The sequence below is a fragment of the Lagenorhynchus albirostris genome, chromosome 10 (genome assembly GCF_949774975.1).
Source record: "Lagenorhynchus albirostris chromosome 10, mLagAlb1.1, whole genome shotgun sequence".
Lineage (NCBI taxonomy): Eukaryota > Metazoa > Chordata > Mammalia > Artiodactyla > Delphinidae > Lagenorhynchus > Lagenorhynchus albirostris.
Window position 1 is genome coordinate 50,982,334 of NC_083104.1, and position 17,533 is coordinate 50,999,866.

A 17,533-nucleotide genomic window follows, 5' to 3' on the forward strand; every position below is an offset into this window, starting at 1 on the left:
TAATATAAGAAAATAATACATTAACAATATAAGTCTAAACCCTGTTTACAAAAATATATATAAAAAAGACAAGATTTAGCTGAGGATGGGAGGGAAGAAAATAAGAGTATTAGCGTTCCAAATAACTAGAAAAAAAGAAAACATAATCCAAGCAATGAAACACAGGAAAAGGAAATAGGACAAAAATATTCCAAACAGACAAAATGTCCAAAGATTATATGATTATAATTTTAACAAATTATTTTAAACTTTCCTATTAGATTACAAAACAAAAACAAAACGAAACAAAAAACACTAATGTATCCAGATGTAAAAAACAGTGGAGATATTAATAATAATATATATTAAAAAGGATCACTTCATGTTCACAATAATTGGCTTGAATATGAATCACGTGGCTTCAAAATGTGTAGAGACTAGAAGAGTTACAAATACAGGAAAACTTAAAAAGAAACACAAAGGTTATAGACTTGAACATATCCACCTGTATCACTTGGTGTCACTAGTTGAAAAGGACGTAAGCAGCTTTTAAGCAAAAAGGAAGGTTATCAGGAGCCACAGAGCTGACACGAGCCAGGATCCCTTGCAGGCAGAGTACTAAGGCAAACAACTTGGATGTGCCCCAGTTGAATTAACTACAAAGGCAAGACCGGTCAGTGGATGGGGACCCTGGTTAGCAGGGGCCAGCGGCTCTCTGGTACACAGGTTCTAGGCAAGCTCCTGTCTGCTCACAGGCAGTGCCCAGGCCAACCCCACCCACCCTGCGGTCATAAACTGAAACAGCCCCAGCAGCAGAGCTGCTCAAGTCACTGTCCTAGATTTAGGTTGCAGCTGAACTCCAGTTCATGGGAGGGTCCCTTAGTTCCCCATGTTCTCCCACCCCACATGCCTAGGTTCCCAAGCCCCTCCGTGAGAACTCTACTGTCCAACCCAGATGCCAGATAAGTGAAAACAAACAAAAAAGATTTAACTATACCCAATAGTTATGTATCTTAAATGTATATAATAGGGATTCAGACTATAGATTCATTCCTGGAGGTAGCTTGTTCAACTTCAACACACTTCAAAGACATACAAAGCCAACACATTCTCTGATAAATTGTGTATCCTGAGCTACATAGGAGAACAGCTGCATCTGACCTTAAAACATGGGAGAAGTAGGAAGAAAAGAAGAAAATATAAATGTTTTAAAAGACGAACACATTTCACCATCCCCCTTTCCCTGGTCAATTGACTGTGGTAATCTCGCCAAATATTTCCAAAATTTAACCCAAAAATGGCACCTGAAGAAGAGATTACTCATCTGAAAGATCTGGGTCAAATCGTAAGTGATGAAAATCATGGTCCATCCATGATCAATTACAGGGTTGACAGCTGTAAGAAAACATTTAAACACCGTCTTCTTGTCTCATGCAGTTAGTCAAAGTGGGTATTTTTTTTATTTCCCAACCCACTGTTTGTCAAAGAAATTAGAGAAATATAAAAGCTGAAGCATAAACACTTTAAATAAGAATTCATACTACAAGGAAGTAAGAATCTTTCAACTTTTATTTCTAGGATACATTTCATCCGGAACCTTTTGTTTTCTTTACAATTTCCCCCTAAGAGAAATGAATACAATAAAAATATCATCCAACTACCAGCAATGTTTGTAAGCAGAAAATAATCTAAAATCTCTGGTGTGATAATATAGGATTTCTTAAAAAATATAAACTTCATACCAGAAATAAAGCCTGAATATTCTCTTTTTCTCTAAAAATATAATTTTTCCTTCTTTGCTCTTCCATGTAAATCTTATAATCAACCATTTAGTTCTAAAGTCTATTTTTAAACTAGTAATGATAATGCTATAGCACTGTTTTTCTCCTACTTTGTATCCTGTTCTGTACTGTGAATCAACTAATAATTGCAGAAGTGTAAAAAAAAAAAAAAACAACAAAAATAGATGCTGCTAGGTTGTAGCAAGATTTTCCAAGATATCCTGATCATCCAAAAAAAAAAAAAAATTCCCCATCAGCAAACTGAAGTCTACTTAACAAATTGCATTTTGCCATGTTTATGAAATTAGAAAATGTGTAGAAAAAAGCACTTTTGCAAACTGTAAAGCTCTAATGGAAAATATCTTTTTAATCTTTTTTGATTAGATAGGCTGCTGACTGGTACAGAAAACCAGGGACAGAGGCTCTGTGAAAACTTTTTTTTTTGGTAACTACTTCAATTTGGGGAGAGATTATAAATTGCAAAGAAGTTGGATGCACAGATCTCACAAAGATTGACTGGTTTGCAGTGACATATGACTATTTTTCTTAAATGTAAATAAAGACCAAGAGGCACAGGAGTAGACCAATACTTTACACCAGACTGAGAAGTCAAGCCATCTGTCTCCAACTAGGAATAAGAAATAAGTTAGTTTTTTCCCCACTTCAGACCAGCTCCTTTATGCAGAGCTTCATTACTTATAGTCCATTTTAAAATAGTATTCCAAAGCCTGATATAAATAAATAAAACAAATAGTGTCCTTTCTTTAGTTTAGGAAGATAATCAAAAAGCCTAATTATAAACATAGGTACAACATACCTGAACCAGAGTGATAACTCTCCTACCTCTAAATAAAAAGCATTATCCACAACAACTTTTTAGGGTATTTTGTGGAATACAGGAAGTTAAGCAAAGGATAAAAAAGTTTGGTAACAAAAATAATCCCAGTGAGGGCTTGCTTCTTCTTTGCTAGAATGCAAAACGGACATAAGAGAAACTTCTTTCCATGAGCCACCTTAATGAAACTAGAGTCCTATGAAGACACACCCAGCAATGAAGGGCTGCAGAAATTTGGTCATCTGTACCTAAGACACTAGGTGACCAAAGGAAAGCATCCTCAATCATCTAAAGGATGAGTGAACCAACAAGAGGGAATAGGCCTGGGTTTGCTAACAGAGCTGAACGAGCTGGGTATGCTGAGGAGGCTGCCACGAGGGGCTGTGGAGCCTCCTTCCCTAAAGTTTCTGAACCACCTTCCTGAGCCCTCTGAGAGAACAGAGGAGGCCTAGTCTAGCACAGGGAATGGCTAAATGGCCTTGTAACTTCTCTGGTGGCCCTCCGATGCACTTACTCTTTTCTTTAGTGCCTTCTTTCCCCAAGAGAATATTCAGGCCAATTTTGTTTTGTTTTGTTTAGTTTTTGCATTAGTGAGAATTATAAACTAGCAATTTGGAATACCCCTAATCTCACTGAGTATTTTACGATAGAAATGATAACTTGAGTAATAATAAGAAGGAACTTAAATGCCATTTACACAAGTCAAACGAGCCCATGTCATATTCTGATGATTCCACATTAATAAAACTTAGCTATGATATGTAAAAAACTATTTTTGCCAAGGTTTTAACTACTGAACTTTAAACCAATTTCAGTATTCCATGTAAAGGTCATTTATGTTGAAGTAACATGCCTTCATGTTTTCTACATACAACAACAAAGATTTTTAAAGATATACATATATTTTAAACCAATTCACTTCCTTTACAATCACACCTTCAGTCCCACATTTAAAATATAAACCCAAACTGTCAAATGAAAACAACAGTGGACCAACTGATAGTATCATTTAAACGAAACAGTAATTCAAGAGAAGGTTAACATTAAAACTTAGAAAATAAACAGATTAATTGGACATCTACTCATATGCCTGGTATGTTCTGAAATGAACCTCACACAGAACAGACCCCACTGGGATATGAGACAACTCATTCCTTTCTCGCTTTCTCATTCCATGAGGCATGTCTATGTACTCCACTAGGCAAGTCTCACTGAGGTTTATACAGTGATTAGTTTATCCTAACAGCGGAGACTAATATTAAATACACAGCCTATTCCAGAATTGGCATATGCTCCCAACAACTGTTTTGTGCACTCCCTGAATTATAAAATAGTCCAATCTTCTAGGAGCATAAAAATGAAAGGGCTTAGATCTATTCATATACATTGTGCATTAAATGTTAGTAGGTTAAGACAGTAAGGTGAAAAAAAGGAACGGAAGGGTACAGTAAATTTTCTTTAAACAATTCCATTACATTAGACAGCATTGTTAATGACATGTATTTATTTTAACCAGATTATGAAAAAAAGAAAAAAAATTATTACCAGAATTTGTATCAATTTCTTGGAGAAGCTCATAATAAAACATTAAATATACATATTTACTTGTATATTTATTTGAAGAATCTTTGGTAGCAATTGTGTTTCTTCCACATTATAGGATTTTTCAAAATAAATGTCAAAATTAATTTACTAACCAGCATATGAAGGATAAATTATGGTTATTATTCTTTTGGTTTTCCTATAAAATGTACTTGAACCTATTAACCTGCATTAATCATGCACTTAACTCATGATCTGTTTAACTTGTGTACACATAAAATGAGAGACTAATACCAGAAAGAAATTAGACAGGAATGAGAATCAATGACAAAACATAACAATGACAACTGTTCTTAAGGAATTTATTTTTAAATTATAAGATTTACAATGTTTTGATTACGCAAAATAGCATAATGAAAATTAAACCAAATCAATAAACCAAAAGAGAAAGATAACTTAGTTTTCTTGAGTATCAGTACTGAAACCATCATTGTAAGCCTCTGATGTTCCCATCATGTCTTATGTAGAACTAAGTATAATAATTTCAAACGTTTCACTTGTGGGTTTAATTTCTCATTTTCAACTTTTATGAACTGTAATGTAATTTATTTCAAATCCTATTAAACTTAGTCTTTATACTGCAACAGCAGCAAATGGCCCATGTGCAATCAAATGTGGAACTGGGGCACAGCTTCTAGCCGCAGACAGAAATTACACACTGCACTCAGTACATCAGAGTACGTTATATTAACCAGAGCGTAGGGTTTAGTACACTTATTGCAGGGTTGGTATTTCTTTCCCTCTGAGCTGAACCAGCTGATCTTCTGAGCTGACACACTACTGCTGTGGATAGTAAGGCTGCTGTGGGGGCTGAGGGAAGGGGTATGAAGGCTGCTGGGGTCCCGGGTACGGAGCCTGTCCAGGGCTCTGGTGATACACTGGCGGATATGGCATATTATACTGGCCGTATGCGTAAGGATTATAGCCCATGGGCATGGGCATTTGGCAATACCTGATGGGAAGAAGAACACAAGAAAGCTGGATTGGTAAATCAAACACTAGAAAATGAAACATACAATAATTATTCTAAAATGAAGTTTTTTCAAGAAAGCCATTCAATGGCGAGAAAAAACAGCTGTTTCAAGGTACTTGCTAGAGAAAAGTGTTCTATCCTGTTATTAATTGAAATGCAAGAAAAAAGTGTTGAATGCTACCCAAAAAATAAGATTGTTGAAGGAAATAAGACTAAATATTCAACTATGAACAAGGAATAAAAACGGAAGCCCTTAAATCTAATGTGGCAATCTAAGTACACTTCTGTTTCACAAGATTCAATGTTCACTGTAAGGCTCATAAATTTACTATTTACAAAGTTTTAACGTTTGGAAGATACAATGTACTTTACTAAGTTTGGAAGACATTTTAAAAGATAGTTAAATGTCTGGATTTTTAAGACTAAAAAAACTATCACAAAGGCAGCTGATCTTTAAGAAAACACATGCCATAATTAGACAGATTTCTATTTAAGAGTTGATCAGAATGCCAAGACATCAAAGTACAGGTATGTAAAGAAGGCTTTATCAACCTTGCTATGCTAAGCTCAGAAAAGGCACCTACCTGTTTGTCACCTAAATAAAGAAGACCAAGGAAACATTCTGAATTCCATACAGAAGAGATATATTTAATATAAACCCAGTATGTAAAAACTAAAATTAAATAAGCCTGGGAAATGGCTATTCAACGACTCAAAAAAAGTGACTATAACTTACTTTTATTTCTACGTGAGCTGACAATGTAGCTTACTCATTCATGACACCTCCATTCAGAGAAGGGGTGAGCTTGTTTTTAAAAGACTAACCAGAGCTAGAAACATTAGCCAATTCATTGGGATATACAAAGTTTCAGCCTTACCCAGGATACCCTGGATAGGTGGGGTATGGAGGTCCCTGGGCCTGCAGAGGGGGAGCTGAACCAGGAGTCTGTGATGGAGCTGGTGCAGTGGTCCCAGTGCTCGCTGGAGCTGGAGCTGGAGCTGGAGCAGTAGCAGGAGTTCGATTTGCTGGAAGCACAGGAGGTGGAGGCCTGGCTGGGGGCTGGGGCTTAGTAGGCTGTAAGAAAAAGTCAGCACTGACAAAATGTGTCAGGTTTCTGTCAAACTGCTATCAATCAAAATAAAAGGGCATATGAGAAACTCTAGAATCCAACCAAACATATTTCTAATTCCCATTCTTAAATGTGGGCTTATTACTCCAGAAATGTACTGTAGCTGAAAAGTAATTCTCCAATTTGTGGATACTCCATAGCCACTGCTCTTTCCCTGATGCCTAATATTTAATCATTTACTGTTCACTACTGCTCCCATCAATGGTTAGACATTTGAGGTGGGAGGAAGGAGCAGGTCAGGTACCGTTTATTCCTGTTATCTCTTCCTGGCCCCATGAATTTTCATATGAAAATTTTTAAACACCAGAAAACTTAAAAGACTACTATTATAAACAATCACGTTTACCAATTAAATTAATTATTAACATTTGGCCATCTTTGCTTTATCTATATCCATATATTTATCTATCTATATATTTGCAGAACCATTTGAAAGTTAAGTTGCAAACTTCAGGACACCAGCCCGAAAGACTTCAGCATACCAGTCCTATTATTCTCCTACATAATCACAATACCATTTCACCTGAGAAAATTAATAATTATTTCCTAATATCATTGAGTATCCACTCCACATTCAAGTTTCCCTATTTATCACAAAATCTCTTCTAGGCGTTTTTATGAACCAAGATCCAGCTGAGGTTCATGTATTGCATTTGATTATTATGAATCGTTCCTCTCTTTTAATCTAGAATATGCCCCCTGTCTATTTTTTTCTATGACATTTGCTTTTAGAAAAGACCAAGCTAGGTGTCTCACAGAATGTTCCAGTTCTAGACTGTCCAACTGTTCCTAACAGCACAATTTAATTTCTTGTTTTATCACTGTATTTGCTATAAACTGAAAGTTGATTCTAAAGACTTCATTAGATTTAGTTAAACATTTTTAGGCAAGAATCCATGAGTGATGCTGTATTCTTTATACTGCAAAACATCAGAAAGTTGAGGTTGGTCACCTGATCAAAGTGGTGACCACCAGACCTCTACAATGTAAAGTCTGTGTTATCCTTTACAGCAAGCAAGCTGTCAAGAACACGTAAAACTTGCATTTTAAAAATGTGGTTGCTTACTGACCGGCATGGTTCTCGGCGCTGGAGTTGGAGGCATTGGCGTGTGTCCCCCTGCGGGAGAGGACTGATACGCAGGTGTAGGAATTGAAGGAGCACTAGGTTCTCTGGCAATGCTTTGTTGCAAGTCCCTTATTAAAGACAGAAGTGTTAGAAATTAACACAGTTTTGAAAACCAACACATACAAAATACCAGATCTTTTTCTTACCTTCTTTTCTTCATGTATGAAACACAGAAAATATACTCAAAACAATGATGGTATTTTAAAATATACTACATTTCTGTTCTTGACTAGAACTAACTGAAATCTTCTTTCTTCCTACTATTGAATAAAATAAAGTTAGTTCTTATTCTGTTTCTGAAGACCAGGGAAAAAGGTAAACTTTTTCAGAGATCATAGTTAGAGCCAGACTAAGGAACATGTCAAACTGAGCAAGTGAGCCTAAGAAACTGCCCTCTCTCTAACAGGAGGTCATCCCCTAGATGAGAAACTCGTAACATAATAATCTAATAATTATCAGAAAACTACAACTGTACATAGTTACCTAGCTAATATTTTAATCGCTGTATTGTATCAGTGTTTACAAAAAACAACAACCTATTCGAAACCACTGAGCAAATTTCTTGATGAAAACTTTAAAACCATTGTGCAAATTTCTTGATGAAAGCTTTCTGAAAGATATTCGAAATGTGGCACCGAGATAGTTTATGTTAAAAGATACCTCATAATCTATTATTAAGGTAAATTCATTAAACATAGAGGTTGAAAGGACTATTAAAATACAGTATTAAAAATTTTGTTAATATTTTAAAGTCTCCTCTAACAGTAAATTGGAATCTCACTAAACAAAACCCTAAAGTAAAATACACTCTATGAAATACTTGGTATTGATCAACTTCTCACTGTGCTGATTCACAAGCACAGAGCAGTAAACATGACATGTCCTGAAATGTCTGCAACAGGACCTACTGTCTTGATGTAACAATTAACAGCAACTCCAAGTCCCCCAGACCACACTTTCACTGTCAAAAACAATCCCAGTTGTAAGATAAATTAGACACTCCACATAGAAAGAAAACTTACACACATTCATCAAGAAATCAAAACTACTTCATAATGTTTGTAAATTTGTAATAAATGCTTACAATATAAACTGTAAGTTTTTAGTCAATATTAAAATTTGAAAAAGGTCAAACTTTGAAACATCTAATATATATGTGTGTATATATATAACTCACATATAATAAATATAACAATTATATTTAATATTTTACTTATTTATTATAATTATCTTCACAACTATTTAGATTTTGAATACATTTAATCATAAACACAGTATCTAGCCTGTATAATTATAATATATTATAAAGCACATAAGACATAATATTTTTTCCTTTGATAGACTCCAGAGATGGTTGCAGTAAATAACACATTTATAGGACAAATGAGAATTTCCTAGCCACTTACTAATTATATAAATCAAAGCTATTAAATCACAGCCATTTGTTTGTTTCACAAACTGGGCTTCTCTGCAAGATTGAGTCTGAACAAAGGGTTCTATGGCTAAAAAAAAAAGGCCAGGGGTACAGATAAAATGTCAAAAATAAAGTTAGACTAGTTGGTGGTACTATAAAAAACATGAAATCCCTATAATTATTTAGATTAATTTAATATAATTTTCTGAAAAGGTAATATATTCACTTGATTCAAAAACTAAAAAGTGACAGGCCACTCGCTATCTACAAATTCTCATTCCACCATTCACTACCACAAACAGACAGCCACTATTTTTTATTTCTTATGAACCTGACCAGAGCTTCCTTATCAGAAATAAACCAATTCAAATGTGTTGGGTTTTTTTTGTGGTACGCAGGCCTCTCACTGTTGTGGCCTCTCCCGTTGCGGAGCACAGGCTCCGGACGCGCAGGCTCCGGACGTGCAGGCTCAGCGGCCGTGGCTCATGGGCCCAGCCGCTCTGTGGCATGTGGGATCTTCCCAGACTGGGGCATGAACCCGCGTCCCCTGCATCGGCAGGCGGACTCTCAACCACTGCGCCACCAGGGAAGCCCTGTATTTTTATCTTCTCCGTTTTTACATAAGAAGCATACTTTACACTGTCTGTAACCTTATTTTTTTTTTTTACCATTAATTATTTATCTCAGAGATTTTTCTACATGGGTAAATAGAAAACATTCTTTTTTTTTTTTTTAAATAGCTGCATAGTATTTCACTGCACAGATGTAGCTTTATTTCACCAGCCCAACCAGGGATCGAACTCGTGCCCCCTGCAGTGGAAGCGCGGAGTCTTAACCACTGGACCACCAGGGAAATCCCTGAAAAATGTTATTTCAGAGTAATTTTAATTCATATTTATTTTATATTGAGCGAAGGTAGGTATTTTTTCATATGCTTAAGAACCACTCATATTTCATCTGCAGAATTTCTGTTCACATCCTTTCCCAATTTTTCTACTGAGTTTTTTCCTCCTCATTAGTATCTAGGAGTTCTTTATAAATTACGTGTATTTGCCTTTTGCCCATGAATAAGTTTCAAATATTTTTCCCCAGTTTATTACATTTTGACTCTTATCATGTTATGATGAACTTTTTTTTTTATGGCTTCTGGGTTTGAAGTCAGAATTACAAAGACCCTTCCTATTTCAGCTTTACTAAGAAATTCTCTCATATTCTCTCTTCATTTCATTTTATACATTTCAATTATGATCCTTTTGGAAATTATTCTGAGGTAAAAATAACTTGTTTTCTAAATGGCTAAGCACATGTTTCTAACTTCTTCTTACTGATTTAGGATTTTTTCTTTCACTAAATTCACATATGTATTTGAATCTACTCCTATCTTCCATTCTGTCTTTGGTCTAATCACGTGCCAGTATCACTGTGTTTTAGAGACACTATCACATATTTTAGTATCTGGCAAATTAGTTTCCCCTTACTGTTGTTATTATTCAGTTTTCCTGGCTAATCTTGTTTAACTGTTTTTCTACTTGAGCTTTAGGATCAACTTGTCTAGTTTTACATGAAAATCTGTTGATTCCTTTTTTAATCAAAGTTATGTTGAGGGACTTCCCTGGTGGTCCAGTGGTAAAGAATCCGCCTTCCAATGCAGGGGACGCGGGTTTGATCCCCGGTCAGGGAACTAACATTCCACATGCCACGGGGCAACTAAGCCCGCGCGCCACAACTACTGAGCTTGCGTGCCTCAACAAGAGAGCCTGCATGCCGCAAACTACAGAGCCCATGTGCCACAACGACAGAGCCCACGTGTCCTGGAGCCCCCACACCACAACTACAGAGCCCATGCGCCCTAGAGCCCGAGCACCACAACTAGAGAGAAGCCCAAGTACTGCAACAAAGAGACCACGTGCTGCAACGAAAGATCCCGCATGCCGCAACTAAGACCTGATGCAGCCAAAACAGTTAAAAAGAAAATAAATAAATGAATATTTTAAAAAATTATGTTGAGGGCTTCCCTGGTGGCGCAGTGGTTGAGAATCCGCCTGCCGATGCAGGGGACGTGGGTTCATGCCCCGGTCCGGGAGGATCCCACATGCCGCGGAGCGGCTGGGCCCGTCAGCCATGGCCGCTGAGCCTGCGCGTCCGGAGCCTGTGCTCCGCAGTGGGGGAGGCCACAACAGTGAGAGGCCCGCGTACCACAAAAAAAAAAAAAAAAAAAAAATTATGTTGAATACATAAGTTTCTTTAGAACTGACATCTTCATGAAGCTGTCTCATCCTATCTAAGGACATGATACGTCTTTCAGCTTGCTCAAGTCCTCTTTTGTGTCCTTGAATAGTGTTTCAAAGTTTTCTTCATACCGGTCTAATAAATGACAAATTTATTCCTATGTATTTTATCTTCCTTATTGCTATTTTAAGTGAAGTCTTTTCCTCCATTATATCTTCTATATGTTTATTTGTATGAAGGCTATTGATTTATTTTTAAATATTTATTTATTTATTTATTTGGCTGCACTGTGGGACCTTTCTTTAGTTGCTGCATGTGGGATTCAGCTCCCTGACCAGGGATCGAACCCAGGCCCCCTGCATTGCAAGTGCGCAGTCTTAGTCACTGGACCACCAGGGAAGTCCCAAGGCTATTGATTTCTACAAATTATTTTTATAATCACCTATCTTCAGTAACAATTCCTTTATTATTTGCAGTTTGAGGGTTGATTCTTTTGGGTTTTCAAGATGTGTAATCATAAAGTCTGTAAGTAGTGATCATTTTACCTCCTCCTTTCCAATTTTTCTATCTCTAATTTCTTTTTCTTTTCTAATGGTGTAGTCTGGTACTGCCAATATAGTATTAAATAATAGCATTGATAATGGGCATTTGTCTTCTGGGGAAATGTTTATAGCATTTCTCCATTAACCATGAAGCTGAGTTTTGTGCACATATAAACAGATAAATAGATCTATTGTATATATACACACATACACATATATTTTCATGTTAAGGAAGTCAATTAATTCCTATTTTGAGTACCAGAATAGTTATTTTCTCATGCTTTTTCCTCATCTATGAAGAGAATCTTTTTCTCCTTAGATGTAAAAATACTGGATCAATCACTGCATTACTGGAATAACCACCCACTCCCCCTTGGTCATGCTTCTTTATTAATATACTGAAGAATATCAATGGCAAGTATTTTATTTAGAAATTTCGCATCCATATTCATAAATGAAACTGGTCTGAAGACTTCTGTTTTAATCTTTGTCAGATTCACTTATCAGTAAAACTAACTTGGAGGGTTTTTTTTTAAACCTCTAGAACCATTTAAAAAGCATTCTAGGGCTTCCCTGGTGGCGCAGTGGTTAAGAATCCGCCTGCCAATGCAGGGGACACGGGTTCAAGCCCTGGTCCGGGAAGATCCCACATGCCGCAGGGCAGCTAAGCCCGTGAGCCACAACTACTGAGCCCACACACCACAACTACTGAAGCCCGCGTGCCTAGAGCCTGTGCTCCGCAACAAGAGAAGCCACCACAATGAGAAGCCCGCATGCAGCAACAAAGACCCAATGCAACCAAAAATAAATTAATTAATTAAAAAAAAATTCTAATTATTTGCTTTTTAAAGGTTTAGTAGAAAAACTGAAAACAACTGGCCCTGCTCTTTCTTGGGGGGTGGAAGAAAGTAGCTCTTAACTTCGTCCACTTCTTCAATGGGAAACTGTTTAAACATGGACAGAGACAAGAATAATGGTCAGGTCATATGAAGGGCTCAAGAAAGGCTCATGAGTATAATAGTCTCTGGGTTCTTCACATTCATTACTAATTGAGCACATGGCTCTGTATACACCTGAAGGACAGGTTGACTGGATATAAAATCTTTGCCTCACATTTGCTTCGAGTTCCAACAAGCAATCATTCCACTCTCTTCTAGCATGCAGTGCTGCCAGCCTGAATTTTTTTCACCTTTTTATAAACTTACCTGATCTTTTTGCCTGACTGCCTTAATAGGATCCTACCATTATCTTTTAAGACTAATAATTTATATGCTGGGGTGTTGACAGTTCTTGTTCATTTCTCCTGACCGTATTATATACCCTTTCAACAAGCCTTATTTTAGGAAAATGTTCTTGAGTAATATCATTAAATAGTTGTTCTGTTCACTGTTTTGGTTTTTATTCTTTGAAGGGAATTCAATTTTACATATATTGGATCTCCTCTGCCCACTTTCTCTAATCCTTTTTAATCCTTTCCTTACTCTGGTTTCATTTTCTTTGATTTCTTCTTTTCTACTTTGTGCTCCTGTGTTTTCTTCGTCTATCCTCCGTTTTGCTCCTTCCCATTTCATCTTATACGTGTGATGGCTTTGTTCTTCTCTTCCACTTGTTTCCTGAATCCCGACACCTCACGTTTTAGTGCCTCCTGTTTTCTTACCATTTTCCTTGAGTTCTGGCACTTGTTTGTGGTGATCCTTAATGATTGTTTCCTAGCCTTTTTTTTTTTTTAATTCATGGTAAATTTTTTATCTGTTCTGTGACAACATTATTCTGGTGAATGTTCTTCATCTATTAAGTTTAGTAAAATTTTGTTCTGTTTCTCACCTCAATGAATATAGTATATTTGTATCGATGCTGTGTCAACTCTCTATTCATTACTCCACATGGAATGAGTCCTATGTTACTCGCCCAGCTTTCCCAGTAGGCCCCTGCAGAAAGTGACTTTGCTGACATTTTCTGAGCTATAAACCCTCTCTCCCTCATGTTCTATGCCTCTAGCTTCATGTAAGGAATCTATTTGCCACTTCAAAGTAAACTGCTTATGTTTATTGGCATTTCCTAAGATCTGTTACCCTGAGCTATTCTATCACTTCTGTGACATCACTGTTCTTCCTACATCTAGAGTTTCCACTCCTTTTCACCCTTTTGTTCTCAGATCATGCAGTTGTTTCCTTGCTGCTTTGTAAAACACCATGGAGGGGACTTCCCTGGTGGTGCAGTGGTTAAGAATCCACCTGCCAATGCAGGGGACACAGGTTTGATCCCTGATCCAGGAAGATCCCATATGCCACGGAGCAACTAAGCCCGTGCACCACAACTACTGAGCCTGCGCTCTAGAGCCTGCAAACCACAACTACTGAGTCCACACGCCACAACTACTTAAGCCCGCATGCCAAGAACCCATGCTCCACAACAAGAGAAGCCACCCCTCGCCACAACTAGAAAAAGCCCACGTGCGGCAACAAAGACCCAACACAGCCAAGAATAAAAAATAAATAAATATATAAAAAAGCAAATAAACAAACAAACACCATGGAGGAAAGGAAAGAAACTGCCAACTCACACTGCCAACTCACCACAAAAGTCTCCACATATGATTTTTTTAAAAGAGGTAGCAAGAATATTTTTTTTTAAAGAAAAATACTTCAAAAGTACAATTTAATACACAAAATAAACTTACTTTAAGAGTTCATCCCTCTCTGTCTTCCGTGCAAACACTATATCACTGCATTTGTTCTGGAACCTGATGAGTATTTCAGTCAGCTCATTGTAAAACTACAAGTAAAGAACAAACACAAGTGATAAACCGGAACAATTTTTAATCTAAGAGCTCCTTTGTCAATAACAGTTAAAGTTAAAGAGCTAAAATCCTATGCATGAGAGACAGTCATACCACTTAAGTCCAGTAACTTAATATTAAATATGACCTAAGATTCCCTAAGAAAATAAAAATAATAAAATCATCGTTAGAAAGCACTGCCACCAAAAATTAAGTGGCAACAAGTTAAAAGTTTCATGATCATAAACAAGTTCCCAATTCCTAGAGAAAAGTCAACTTCTTAATAAACACTCTAAACCTATTTAAGTGGAAGTATTAGATCTGCACATTCACTTCAGAAATGCAGGCATCATTTCAGAAACCCTCAGAAGAATTTGCAAAGGCACTCTGGTGAGTTTTCTCAGCTTATCTATTTCAACAAAGCATTTTAAACCGAATTAAAATGGCATTTTACTATCCTCTCTCTTTGGAAGGTTTTGGCAGTATTTCTATGCTCTCTTCAGAGGGTTTTACATTATATCTACCGTATTTGCATCAAGATAACTTTATTAAGTGATCATTATGGAGTTAAAGGTACCAAAAGGAATTATGTATTTGAAAAACTTAATCACTTGTTCCCTCAAAAGCAAAGTAATTGGTAAAAACAAATATAAGCATTTCCCTAAAATTTCTAAAGGAAAGGCAAGAAAATACTTAAACATATTTAGTAAGCACTCTGAGTCATAAGCAGATCACAAATCTATCATAATCCACACCACCAGCAAAGAATATAAAAGCCATACACACCCCCTTCCCCACCACATATCGGCTTTCACTACTACTCCTCTTCCCTCATAATTCACTCAGATTGGCCAACTTTCTACCCCCCAACAAAGTGTCACTGATCTTTTGACCTCTCTGTGCTAATTCCTGCTACCTGAAAGGAATGCCTACACATCCTCTTTCTGCCTGGTGAAATATAAAATTCATTCTGCAAAGTTCCCATGAAATACTCCCACCTTCATTAAGCTTTCTCCCATTTATACCAAAGCTCTCAGGAGCCAAAGTCGTTAAAGCTAAGAAATTCAAGACAGAATGATTTGGTCCAACTGGTAATACCAATTAACTTCCCAAACTCACATCCACACTGGTTAGTTAGCTCTTGTTTCTTTTGTGCTTCATACCTTTGTGCCCTCCTTCAAATTAGCTACAAGTTCAACAAAGTTGTCATACGCAGTGGCTAAATTCTTCAAAACTTCTTCTCTTAAATTAGCTTCATTGTTAGACTGTTTCATTTTTGAAAATTCCTGGTGTGAGACCTTATTAAAAGAAAGATTTATGCAGTTACACTTATTTATCAAGTTACTATAGCTCATAACATTTGTACTGATACTTCCCCAACTATGAAAACCATATATGATTTCCTGCAGCTATTACGAGATATTTACCTAGTTATTACTAGATATTTACCTAATATATTCCTTTTGGAGTAACACAGTACTTTACAGCTTTCCTTAAGTAAAAAATACCACAAATTCAGTGGGCATGAAAATATAACCAATAACGTTTACAGATTTCTATTAATATGTAACATGTGCAAAAAACACAATCCTAATTGGATACAGATTTAGTCCAGGTTTATCCTTCCTGTAATTTTTTTAATAAAAATCGTATTAAACTTTACCTGAATATTTTTAAGAAGTTCTTCTTGTTTCTTTAGAGATTCTTGGACTTTAGTTGTAAGACCCCCATAGATTCGATCCAGTTCAGTAACAGAAATAGCTTCTTCATTTATCACACCATCTTGAGCCAGAGCAGTCAAAAATTTGCTCGTCATGTCAAAATTCACTGATTTCAGGTCATTCTCCAGCCCCTCTCTTTCCTTCTTTACTTCATCAAGATTTGTCAGTAAGGATTTTAAGACATTTACAACCTAAACAATTTAAGAAACTTAGTTTAACTGCCCAAAAAACAGAAGCCAATTTCAAGAAAGGCATTATATACAAAGGTTCACCAGGGTCAGGGAGAGACGATCTCTCAGAGAGCCAAGTATAAATTGTACATCAGGTTTATTTAGATACAGACATTGCTGTACCTTTAGTGGATTCAGATTGCAATAGCAGCAGCAATAATGATAACAGATCTACTGAACATCTATTATGTGCCAGGCACTGTCCTAAACACTTTACAAATATAATTTAATGTATTCCTTACAATACCCTATAGGGTATATATTTATTACCTCTATTCCACAGATGGAGAAATTGCGTCCCAGAAAAATTAAGTTAACATGCCTAAGGTTACACAGCTACTAAAAGGAGCAGAGGTGAAATCTGAGACCTAAGCCTGCCTAACTCCAAACCAATCTCTTAACCTTGCTACACTACACTGCATCCTTGTCACGAGGTAGAGGAAAGTATATATATATATATATTTTAAAATATTTATTTAATTTTATTTATTTATTTATTATTTGGCTGCGTCGGGTCTTAGTTGCAGCATGTGGGATCTTCACTGCAGCACACAGGATTCACTCTAGTTGTGGCGTGTGGGTTTTCTCTCTCTAGTTGTGGCAGGTGGGCTCCAGAGTGAGTGGGCTCTGTAGTTTGCAGCACACGGGCGCTCTAGTTGAAGCGCGCGGGCTTAGTTGCCCCGCAGCATGTGGGATCTTAGTTCCCTGACCAGGGATTGAACCCATGTCCTCTGCATTGGAAGGCGGATTCTTTACCACTGGACTACTAGGGAAGTCCCCAGAAGGTATGTTTTTGTCAAGTAAAGAGATACCCTATTTTGCCGACCTAGCGAGACTGAGAGAGAGAGAGACATGGAGACAGAAACAGAGATACGGATATACACGGAGAGAGCACTCGAGACAGACAGACAGACAGAAAGCTATAAGCTGTATGTTTCTTTTATATCCTGGGAGAGAAAGAGCGGGCGGGTTCTGTATCTCTCTTCGCATCATGAGTTCTGCCTCTTACTCGGTCCAGGCAGTCTCTAACACCCACGTGATTCATAAACACCCCGTTGTAGTAACAGTGTTAGAGTGTTCAAGCGCCCTCTAAGGCCACACATGAGCTGCCCCCTTTCACTCACATCTCTTCACACTTCTCCTAGGACCAGAAGGGAGAAAAGCAACCCCAAGCCCTCTATTCTGCTTGCCC

The 17,533-nt window shown here is 37.0% G+C and overlaps 1 protein-coding gene across 5 annotated transcripts in view; it reads right to left on the bottom strand.

Moving 5' to 3' along the window:
• Positions 1-4,482: 4,482 nt before the first annotated feature.
• PDCD6IP (programmed cell death 6 interacting protein) overlaps positions 4,483-17,533 on the bottom strand; it is a 58,091-nt gene continuing 45,040 nt past the window's right edge. For 2 of the 5 annotated variants that reach the window (XM_060162418.1, XM_060162417.1), the window contains exons 13-18: positions 16,054-16,302; positions 15,554-15,688; positions 14,292-14,386; positions 7,371-7,494; positions 6,049-6,245; positions 4,483-5,149 (exon numbers count right to left, since the gene is read on the bottom strand). In XM_060162418.1, the coding sequence (XP_060018401.1) occupies positions 4,975-5,149; positions 6,049-6,245; positions 7,371-7,494; positions 14,292-14,386; positions 15,554-15,688; positions 16,054-16,302 (975 nt within the window). In that variant the 3' untranslated portion in view covers positions 4,483-4,974. Of the gene's footprint in view, positions 5,150-6,048; positions 6,297-7,370; positions 7,495-14,291; positions 14,387-15,553; positions 15,689-16,053; positions 16,303-17,533 lie in introns of those variants that run through there. The other 3 variants (XM_060162416.1, XM_060162415.1, XM_060162419.1) reach the window with 2 other exon arrangements.